This window comes from Sphaeramia orbicularis, chromosome 20, assembly GCF_902148855.1.
Source record: "Sphaeramia orbicularis chromosome 20, fSphaOr1.1, whole genome shotgun sequence".
NCBI lineage: Eukaryota > Metazoa > Chordata > Actinopteri > Kurtiformes > Apogonidae > Sphaeramia > Sphaeramia orbicularis.
Genome location: NC_043976.1, coordinates 46,467,574 through 46,479,428, shown reverse-complemented (window position 1 = coordinate 46,479,428; position 11,855 = coordinate 46,467,574). Strand labels below are relative to the sequence as shown.

The 11,855-nt window shown below is 47.7% G+C and overlaps 1 protein-coding gene across 1 annotated transcript in view; it reads right to left on the bottom strand.

Annotated features, from left to right (window-relative positions):
• Positions 1–11,855, bottom strand: part of LOC115411094 (supervillin-like) — a 36,486-nt gene that overhangs the window by 4,000 nt on the left and 20,631 nt on the right. Inside the window, 12 exon segments of the mRNA XM_030123034.1 lie at positions 1,616–1,702; positions 1,902–1,985; positions 2,293–2,564; positions 2,819–2,875; positions 3,248–3,327; positions 6,591–6,688; positions 6,915–6,982; positions 8,032–8,212; positions 8,344–8,515; positions 10,233–10,376; positions 10,436–10,569; positions 10,572–10,744. Coding sequence (XP_029978894.1) covers positions 1,616–1,702; positions 1,902–1,985; positions 2,293–2,564; positions 2,819–2,875; positions 3,248–3,327; positions 6,591–6,688; positions 6,915–6,982; positions 8,032–8,212; positions 8,344–8,515; positions 10,233–10,376; positions 10,436–10,569; positions 10,572–10,744 — 1,550 coding nt within the window.

Sequence of the window (11,855 nt, the reverse complement as noted above, 5' to 3'; positions counted from 1 at the left end):
TCTAACTGTGTCGTTGGACCAGGGTTAGGGTTAGGTTGTCTTTGGACCAGGGTTAGGGTTAGGGTTGTCTTTGGACCAGGGTTAGGGTTAGGGTTGTTTTGGACCAGGTTAGGGTTAGGGTTAGGGTTTCTTTGGACCAGGGTTGGGTTGTCTTTGGACCAGGGTTAGGGTTAGGGTGTCTTTGGACCAGGGTTAGGGTTAGGGTTGTCTTTGGACCAGGGTTAGGGTTAGGGTTAGGGTTGGCTTTGGACCAGGGTTAGGGTTAGGGTTGTCTTTGGACCAGGGTTAGGGTTAGGGTTAGGGTTGTCTTTGGACCAGGGTTAGGGTTAGGGTTGTCTTTGGACCAGGGTTAGGGTTGTCTTTGGACCAGGGTTAGGGTTAGGGTTGTCTTTGGACCAGGGTTAGGGTTAGGGTTGTCTTTGGACCAGGGTTAGGGTTAGGGTTGTCTTTGGACCAGGGTTAGGGTTGTCTTTGGACCAGGGTTAGGGTTGTCTTTGGACCAGGTGGTTTCTTTGATCCCAGTCATGTAGACTTTGTTAATAAATGTTCCAAATGAACCCTGAGGTCAGACAGGCCTGATTTAAACCCAGCACTATGACAGACAGGGTAGGGTTACCCCTAACCCTACTAACCCTAACCTTAACCCTAACCCTACTAACTCTAACCTAACCCTAACCCTACTAACTTAACCTTAACTCTACTACCCTAACCTTAACCCTACCCTACTAACTCTAACCTTAACTGCTCTACTAACCCTAACCTTAACCCTAACCCTACTAACTCTAACCCTACTAACTCTAACTTAACCCTACTAACCCGAACCTTAACCCTAACCCTACTAACTCTAACCTTAACTCTACTAACCCTAACCTTAACCCTAACCTACTAACTCTAACCTTAACCCTACTAACCCTAACCCTATTAACCTCTAACCTTAACCCTACTAACCCTACCCTACTAACCCTAACCCCTGCTAACTCTAACCTTAACTCTACTAACACTAACCGTAACCCTAACCCTACTACTCTAACCTTAACCCTAACCCTAACCCTATTAACTCTAACCTTAACCTACTAACCTAACCCTACTAACTCTAACCTTAACTCTACTAACCCTAACCTTAACCCTAACCCTGCTAACCCTAACCTTAACCCTAACCCTGCTAACCCTAACCTTAACCCTAACCCCACTAACTCTGACCTTAACCCTACTAACCCTAACCTTAACCCTAACCCTGCTAACCCTAACCTTAACCCTAACCCTACTAACTCTAACCTTAACCCTAACCCTGCTAACCCTAACCTTAACCCTAACCCTACTAACTCTAACCTTAACCCTACTAACCCTAACCCTACTAACTCTAACCCTTACCCTAGTAACCCTAACCTTAACCCTAACCCTACTAACTCTAACCCTACTAACCCTAACCCTCTGACCCATTATGGTTTCACGCTAAGGCAAGATGAACTCAGAAGCCACGCCCACCAAAACTGACCACTATGATGAACTCAGAGGCCACGCCCACCAAAACTGACCAATATGATGAACTAGGAGGCCACACCCACCAAAACTGACCAATATGATGAAGTAGGAGGCCACGCCCACCAAAACTGACCTTTACTGTTGAGCTTTCCAAGGAATGATTCCAGTTTATCCAGTTTCAAGTCCGACTCCAGGTTCAGATCTGGGATGGCTTTGATCTCTACACACACACACACACACACACACACACAGAGCTGTTAGAGTCATAAATGTAGCTTGTGTTTGATTTTAACACACATTCTAACTGATGGGTGTGGTTTCAGGTGAGGGGTGTGGTTTCAGGTGATGGGTGTGGTTTGAGGTGATAGGTGTGGTTTCAGGTGACGGGTGTGGTTTCAGATGACTGGTGTGGCACTGACCTTCCTGTGGTTTGAAGACAGCAGGGCAGTTGGCTTTGGGTTTGGACGGAACTGTCGACAGGAGGGAAGAGGGAGGAGCCAGACCTGAAGAACCAACACGGAAACAAGCAAACCCTTAAAGACCAAACGTCCACCTTTAACCCTTACAGACCCAAACGTCCACCTTTAACCTTACAGACCCAAACGTCCACCTTTACCTTAAAGACCCAAACATCATCCTTTAACCCTTACAGACCCAAACGTCCACCTTTAACCCTTAAAGACCCAAACATCCTCCTTTAACCCTTAAAGACCATACGTCCACCTTTAACCCTTACAGACCCATACATCCAGACCTGTGTGACCTCTGACCTTAAGGGTTAAATACATCCAGACCAGTTTGACCTCTGACATTTCTTGACCATGCGGGCGGCCACAGTGAACTGGGCGGAGTCATTGGCGGCTCCGTGGCCTTTGGATTTCCACGCCTCTTCTTGGGCCACGATCAGCTGCTTCCTGTCTGGATGGACATGTGGGCGTCCATCTGCTGACCATCTTGGATGGACATGTGGGCATCCATCTGCTGACTGTCCTGGATGGACATGTGGGCGTCCATCTGCTGACCGTCCTGGATGGACATGTGGGCGTCCATCTGCTGACGTCCACATCAGAATCAGATGTTTTCTGACAAAGACAGAGGACAGAAGGTCAAATTAAGGGAAATGAAGAAGTCACCTTAAGGAGTGGACACACCCCTTACTGAGGAAATGTCCTTTAATGCAAGGGTTTCACTTCCTTTACTGAGGAAATGTCCTTTAATGTAAGGGTTAAACTTACCCTTACTAAGGAGGTGTTTTTTAATTTAAGGGTTTAAGGCGTGTGTGTTGTAACAGCTGCCACTATAGAGGGTGGGGGGGTGTGGTGGGTGGGGGGGTCACCTTCCGTCTCCAGGGGTGTCTGTCCTCCACCTGTGTAGGTCTGGGACATCTGGGGACCTTTAACAACAAGAGGAGGGGGGCGGGGGGGGGGGGGGGGGGGGGTAAGAATGATGAGGATGAAAAGATGAAACAGCCCTGACAAGTGGGAGGATCTGGGGGGCGGGGCTAGGGTTAGGTAGACTGAGCTGCAGACCAGCAGGTATGGTCCAGATCCAGGTCCGGGGACAGGGGAACAGGTGGGAACTGGGACAGGCGGACTGGCTGAGGGTTAGGGTTAAGGAGGTCAAAGGTGAGGGTTAGGGTTAAGGGTTAGGGTTAAGGAGGTCAAAGGTGAGGGTTAGGGTAAGGGTTAGGGTTTAAGGGAGGTCAAAGGTGAGGGTTAGGGGGTTAAGGGTTAGGGTTAAGGGAGGTCACAGGTGAGGCTCCTACCTGACTGGATGCATCGTCAGAGGAAGAACGGAAAGGAGCTCAGGAGGAAGAGGAGAGAAAGTAGAGGCAAAGAGCGGCTCCTGCAGACGGACGACAAGTGTGAGAACCACAGAGACTCAACTCAAAGGCCTGTAGTTGACTCCGTTCTGTCTCATCTTTAAAACAGATTCGGTCAGTTTTTCCTGCTCACTTCATGAGCGGTTTAATATCCTCCTGAAACCAGATGTGTCCAACTCTGCCGTTTTTTTTTAATTCAATAACTGTTGGAATGATGGAAAGACATGATGCAGCAGTTGTGTTTTGTTTTTTTTGGATACATTTACATTTTTTTATGGAATGGCCTTTACGTGGACAGCCTATTCATTTATTTATTATTAATTTAAAGGTAAGCTGTGAAACTAATGCTGGGTCTCAAGAGGACACAGAAAAGATGTTTTCTGTAGAAAGCGTGGAAGTCTACGCTAATGACATCACCGTCCCTTTGGTCCACCTGTCCTGGTTCCTCCTCTATCCCCTCCTAAATTCTAAACTGATGTGTGACCTCTACTGACCTCTGTCTGACCTCTGCTGACCTCTTCCGACCTCTACTGACCTCCACTGACTTCTACTGACCCCTGCTAACTCTGCTAACCTCTGCTAACCTCTACTGACCTCTATGACCCCTGCTAACCTCTATGGCCTCTGCTAACCTACGCTGACCTGTTGACCTCCGCTGACCCCTGCTAACCTCTGCTGACCTCTGCTGACCTCCGCTGTCCCTGCTGACCTCCGCTGGCCTTTACTGACCTCTGCTGACCTCTGCTGAGTGCTTCAACTTGATTTAAAAACTTGTTTTTCTTAATTGGATAAAAAATCATGTCTTGCTTTTGTAATTGCTGTCAAACCAAATCCTCGGATCCCTCCCAAAAATGTTGGAGCTCCAAACCCACAGCCCTCCTGAGCCCACATGAACCTGACCCTAACCCTGATCCTGAACCCGCTGTGATCAGAGGATGGAAATGAAAACAGGCCTGATACTGTGGACGGACGGATGCCAGAGGAACATGTCTAAACAGAGAGGCACTTGTACTGTCCCACCATAACCCGCCCCAAAAAAGAGGAAGATGAATATAAAGATGAAGATGAAGATGAGAGCACAGACACAGTCAGCATGCAGAGGATGAAATGAGGTTTATTTATTCAGAGGACATGCAAACAGAGACAAACAGGACAATGAACAGTTCCACTGAAGTCAACACAAAGACATGATGATCCAGAAAAGGACAGAGGGTTAGTCCCAGACACAAACAGGAGTTCTGTTTTTAAAGCATCACTGAGGCTTTGGCGATAATAGAAGGACAAAGGCTTTAACACATGAGACCAAACTGTGGAAACAGGAGATCAGAGTCCGACTTCTGAACAGGTGGAAACAGCCCAGGCTGTGAGCAGCTGAAAACAAAGGATACAGCTACAAGTCCAGGGTACAGGGTCAGGGTGAGGGTTAGGGTACGGAGTCAGGGTACTGGGTACTGGGTTAGGGTCAGGGTACTGGGTAGGGTACTGGGTTAGGGTCAGGGTACGGGGTACTGGGTACTGGGTTAGGGTCAGGGTAGGGTACTGGGTCAGTGTTAGAGTTAGGGTCAGGGTTGGTCCAAACTCCTCAGTAACAGATGGACAGAAAAAATGAGGAGAAAATGAGAAAAAATATAAGGACAGAAAATAACCATAAACTCAACACTAAACAGTTTGGATTTGTTCAGTATATAAGGACATAAAATAAACAGTGTTTTGGTCCAGATGGACAAGGGAGAAGAATTCCAAGGTTTATTCACCTTATTTATGAATATATACATGACATATATAAGATCTACAAATACCGTGACAAACTAATTGGTACATTTGAACATATATTTATGTCAGTTTCTCTGTATTCACTGTAAAAACAGTAGTAAAGGTTTTTAAAAGGACCTTCCATTGTATCCTCAGTCTAATGTGAGTCCAATAGAAGAGGATCACAGTTAGGATTTGAATTCACTGCCTAATACAAGGACATCCAAGGATTTAGAAAACATTCACATACAAATAGAACTGGTGCTAGATTTAGGCTAACCCTAACCCCTAACGCTAGGAATAATGGACTTTCAGAAAATAGAAGTCTGCAAAAGGGGATTATAGCTTTATTTTTGGATCTAGATGTTTATAGCCCTAACTCTAACCCTAAACCTGACCCTGACCCTAACCCAGACCCTTATTACCAACAAACCTGCATTAAACAGGCGGTTCAAACCTGGCGCTCTGTCAGCTGACAGTTGGTTTAAAACCAATCAGCTGATCCCTTATGCTCCTCCCATATTTGTCAGCTGACCTGACTCTATTTAAGTTATTAATTTAATTCATTGGTCATTTACCCAGATGATCCAGATAAGCGTTAGGGTTAGGGTTAAAGAACCCAGTCCACAGACCAGTGGAGTGGAACGGCTGCAGCAGATCACACCCATTGAACACCCACTGGACATCCACTGGACATCCACTGGACCCACTGGACAGTCCATGCAGTCACATGACCAACATATATGACAAAGAGCAGAGGACACTAAAGGACAGATGAGAAGACACACACGGACAATACACAACCTCTCTGTTTAGACAAATCCAGCTGGACTGATTCAAACCTGTTCAGCATCAGTTCAGACTCATGCAGACAAGAGTCGCAGGTGCAGTCGCAGGTGCAGTGCAGGTGGTCGCAGGTGCAGTGCAGGTGCAGTCGCAGGTGCAGTCACAGATGGAGTCACAGCACTACGTCTGCAGTCACAGGTGCAGTCACGGGTGCAGTCACGGGTGCAGTCGCAGGTGCAGTCGCAGTCGCAGGTGCAGTCGCAGGTGCAGTCGCAGGTGCAGTCGCAGGTGCAGTCGCAGCGCTATGTCTACAGTCACAGGTGCAGTCACAGGTGCAGGCGGGTGCAGTCACAGGTGCAGTCGCAGGTGCAGTCACAGGTGCAGTCGCGGGTGCAGTCACAGTGCAGTCGCAGGTGCAGTCACAGGTGCAGTCGCAGGTGCAGTCGCAGGTGCAGTCGCAGGTGCAGTCGCAGGTGCAGTCGCAGCGCATGTCTACAGTCACAGGTGCAGTCGGGTGCAGTCGCAGCGCTATGTCTGCAGTCACAGGTGCAGTGTGGGTGCAGTCGCAGGTGCAGATGCAGGTGCAGCCGCAGGTGCAGTCACATGTCAGGGCCATAAAACAGTGGACAGGAGCGGCACATGAAGTTCATAAAGGCTTCAAACTGTTACATGAGTGGGAGGAGCCACGACAGGCCCCTGTCTGTCCGTCTGTGGTTGGTTACAGAGCATGTGCAGGTCAGGTGGTTACCTTGGTGAAACTAGGCTCCGCCTCCCAAAGCTGAGTGTGCTCATCACTCACATCCTGCTTCTTATTGATCCTGTTCCTCCAGTCCTCCTCCCACTCTTCTCAGCAGAGCCACTCTGTGAAGACGGACGCCCGTTAGAACCGCTAACCCTAACCCATACCCTGACCCAATCATGTCAATGTGTGTGTGTGTGTGTGGTGTGTGTGTGTGTGTGTGGTATTGTCCAGTATTTTGTCCCGTCCATCCGTCTCACCTCTCTTTGATGGACATGTGTCTGGATGACATTGTGTTGCTCACATCGTTTCCTGCTCCGTCTCAACCCGAACCGTCTTCGTGGACGCCTGCTGCCGAAGGACGACACACCCCACTGCCCTCGATGTTACCACACTGGAGTCTGTGAATACAAACACACCCACACAGAAACACACACCATACAGAAAACACAACACACACACCACACACACACACACACACACACACACAGAGAAACACACACACCCCGAAGCACACACACCACCACACACACACACACACACACACAAAACACACAACACGCAAAACACACACAGGAAGGGATGGGTGAGGAAAATCAATGACTGAACTGGAAACTATGTGAAACAGCGTTTTCACAATGAGACGAAAAAAGCAAAATGAAAACAAAAAAAAAAAAAGACATAATATGTGTTTTAAAGTAGAAGCTGTGAATCAGAGGGACTGATGGACAGGAGGACCAGGTCCACCAGGACTAAGACTGGGACCACCAGGACTAAGACTGGGACCCCACTAAGACTGGCAACCATGTCACATCTATGAGCTGAATGGAAGTAACACTGGGATCTCGGTGGCATCACTGTCTCTCTCTCTCTCTCTCTCTCTCTCTCTCTCTCTCTCTCTCTCTCTCTCTCTCTCTCTCTCTCTCTCTCTCTCTCTATATATATATATATATATATATATATATATATATATATATATATATATATATATATATACACACACACACACCAGTATATACCATCTGTGCCCCCCCAGGACAAAACTTAAACTCTGGGTGCCAGGGCTTTTGCTGCTGCTGCTCCCCGTCTATGGAATGCCCTGCCTGATCACCTCTGGGCCCCACAGACTGAGGACACTTTTAAAAAAGGTCTGAAGACCTTTTTATACAGGAAAGCATTTTCTTGATCTTCTAACATCTGTGCATGCTTCTCCTGTTTTAATCTCTCTTCATTTTAACTGTTTTTATTTTAACCGTTTTATGCTTACTTATATTATTATATATATCTATTTTTATTGTTATTTATTGCCTGTAGCACTTTGAGATTTTTAAACAAAAATGTAAAGTGCATTACAAATAAATTATACATATATATATATACATATATATATATATATAAAATTTTTATTGTAATGCACACACACACATATACACACCTGTATATCCTGTACCTCAGCGGTGGTCCGGTGTTCCCCCAGGCGGTGGTCCGGCCCTGGGGCCTGTCCTGCTGGCAGATGTTGTCCTCCTGGACCTTGTGTCCACTTCTGTCTCCTCTCCCTCTGATCAGCCTCATCAGCTCCTCCTCCTCCTCGTCATCGTCGAACTCACCCTCCTCTCCTGTCCGCTCTGGGGCTGTGGGAGGGGCGCCTGGCGGGCCGCCCGCTCAGGGAGGGCAGCTTCCTCTTCCCCCCTCCCACATCGGATCCTCCGTCGTCCACCTTGGTCCCGTGTCAATCTTTATACATGTGTCTCGGCCGGTCCACGTAGTCCTGGGACCTCAAGGTTGAAGGGGGCACAGGCCCGTCTGAGCTGGGGGGGGTGGGTATGGGTGGGGGTTGCTCTGGTTATATGGATGTCTCCAGCGTGTTGGGTGGACACTGTCCCTTCTGATGACGAACAGGGGACACGTCCCAGCCCAGAGCCCCCGTTCTGAAGCTGAAGAGTCAGAAAATAAACAGAAAGACAGAGAAAAGGAAGGGGGGGGGGGGGGGGGGGGGGGCCATGTAGGTCCTGGAATGACGCACACTGAACACACACACACACACACCTCTTGGTGGGCGTGGCCATGCCAGTAAATCCAGCCCATTCAGCTGAAGCTCAAACACACTGGGTCCAAACTTTACACACATTCAATATGTTTGATCCATTTAGAGCAGGACGTCCAACACAGACCCACATGAGCTAACCTGGGCCAGACCAGAGCGGTACACAAAACACAGTTACCGCACTTCCATACCTTCCATACCCTCCATACCCTTACAAAAATGTCAGACCAAATATGGACCTCCTTCTGGTTCTGGAGGCGGGGCCACTAGTTCCTCCATTCAGTGTACCACCATCTGAACACATTCGTTTCTATTTGTGCTGATCTACCAACTCCAGCTCTAAGTTGATCAGATATGGTCATCTTTCCACGGGTCCAGTCTATTTCCTGTATCATTGTCATTTCTGTTGTAAATTCTGTTTTCTTTGGTCTGTGTTGGTGTTTGGATCATTTCTATCTGATCCAACTGTTCTGTTGGGTTGTCAGCTGTAGTCCTATAGTTCCATAGTTTGGACCGGTCCAGCTGTTCACATGGAACCACTAGAACTACAATGATGGAGGTTCTAAGGCAGGGTGTCAAACTCATTTTAGTTCAGGGGCCACATTCCGCTAAATTGATCTGAAGTGGGCCGGACCAGTGAAATAACATAACATATATAACAACATAACATAAAAATATATAAATAATGTCAACTCCAAACTTTTCTGTTATGAGCAAAAAAGTACATTTATATTATGAAAAGGTTTACATCTACAAACTATCCTTTTCAAACACTGTGAATACCATGAAGAAACTGAAAAATAAGTGTATTTTTTATCAATATTCTGCCTCAGTTTATCATTTCACATGTTCATTACAACTGACAGATCACAGTGGATCTACAAACACACAAAACATTAATAACAGACAGAATTCTTGTTAAAATTATACTTACTTCTCTTAAGACATTTCAGGTTGTTCATATTTGTTTATTCCCATTTTTTTGCAAAATTATACTTGTTTTAGTGTCAATACATGAAAATATTTATATTTTGAAAGAGAAAATGCTAGAGTTGTCATATTAGCATGTATTCTGATAGTATTTGACTGAATCCTGCCCACTGCAGACTGAATTGGTCTGAATGTGGAACCTGAACTAAAAGGATTGTTAATATCTTAGTGTAATTTTTGCATTTCACAAATTCATCCCAAGGGCCGGACTGGACCCTTTGGCGGGCCGGATTTGGCCCCCGGGACGCATGTTTGACACCTGTGTTCTAAGGGATGGGACCGGTAGTCCAAATGTGGTTCTGTGGGTTGGATTGGAGTTGTTCTCTTCAACCTGCTGCTGTTGGCTTCAGTTTGTCAGCTGAGGTCATGTGATCATTAGTGTCATTTGGTCCAAACTTGGGTCCACTATGACACTGATTTGATTCTATTTGTCATTTATTATCGTTTCCTCATGGTTCATGTGATTCCATTGAAAACCATTAATTTCTCCCTGGGATGAATAAAGGATTCTGATTGTGACTGTGATGATTTAAAGGTGTGTAAAAGCCTTTGGTTGAACTGGACCGTATCCTCCACTGTCACGGTTCCTGTTGTCGTCCAGTCTCTGATCAGCTGACTATCTGTTGATCAGGAACTGCTTTAGTTCTGGTCTTCTCCATAAAGGCGTCATTCATGCCTTGCTCAAATGCATTCATCATCGTCATGCATCCACACATCCTGCTCGCTGACACGTCAGGATAAACGGCTGACGTGAACATGAACTGAACATTCACAGTGGAAGCAGTGTTACAGGGATACAGGGTTAGGGGTTAGGGCCCACCTGCTGCAGGTCACCCCAGGGTGAATGGGCTGGGTCTGGGTAGCGGGCGTTGGTCCTGCGCTGTCGACTGTCCCCCCTGGTCAGGGTGACCCTGGAGGGAGGCTGGGCCAGGCGGTTGAACAGCGCCATCTTCTTGCCAGGCTGAGGGTGCACAGATCGGCTCCTCTAGTCCCTGGCTCTGGTTCTGGTTCTGGTTCAGGCTCTGGTTCAGGCTCTGGTTCAGGCTCTGGGTCTGGGTCCTGTGTTCCCATGGCTGAAGGCTGCCTGGAGCTCTGAGCCTCCCAGGCCTGCTGGGAGGAGGCCTGCAGACTGAGAGGAGGGCAAAGAGGGAGGAGAGAGGAGGAGGGAGGAGGAGAGAGGAGGGCAAGAGGGAGGAGAGAGGAGGAGAGGGAGGAGGGAGGAGGAGAGAGGAGGGCAAAGAGGGAGGAGAGAGAGGAGGAGGAGGAGATGAGGAGGGCAAAGAGGGAGGAGAGAGGAGGAGGGAGGAGGAGAGAGGAGGGCAAAGAGGGAGGAGAGAGGAGGAGAGGGGAGGAGGGAGGAGGAGATAGGAGGCAAAGAGGGAGGAGAGAGGAGGAGGGAGGAGGAGAGAGGAGGGCAAGAGGGAGGAGAGAGGAGGAGAGAGGAGGAAGAGCAGAGAGGAGGAGAGAGGAGGAGAGGGGAGAGAGGAGGAGAGAGGAGGAGGGGCAGAGAGGAGGAGAGAGGAGGAAGAGCAGAGAGGAGGAGAGAGGAGGAGAGAGGAGGAGGAGAGAGGAGGGCAAAGAGGGAGGAGGAGGAGAGAGGAGGTGAGAGGAGGAGAGAGGAGGAGGGAGGAAAGAAGAGAGAGGAGAAGAGAGGGCAAAGAGAGAGGAGAGAGGAGGAGACAGAAGGGAGGAGAGAGGAGGTGTTCAAACAGTGGGCTGTCATGTCTGCCATGTGGGCGTTGATTGACAGCTCACAGTGATTGACAGCTCACATACAGTTGAAACTCTGTCTGGAAAAAAAATCTTAATTGTCTGTGATTCATTAATTATTCTAACTCGACCATCCAAGTATTTGATTGGACACATTTTTCATGATATTTGCAGTTAACTTTATAACAATCAGGCCTGTTATCTACATTCATGTTAGCTTGAACACAGTCATACAAGCAAAGGATCGGACAGCTAGCCTGCTAATTAGACCAGCTAGCTTAAAAATGTATGTTTTTGAAATAAAATGACATTAAATAACAGTAACATCAACTTCACAAAAATCTATCATTACCCAGAAGTTGAACTGACTTTGCAGGGTTTAGCAGAACAGAGCCTGTTCTCAGTCTGTAACTGGTTTGTAACTGTTAGCATTAGCATTAGCCTGGGGCCAGCTGTGCCCTTCAGATCCAGTCCCTTCTGGTTCCAGATCAGACAGATGCTCATCCACCAGCCAAGCACTGGAAGCCACT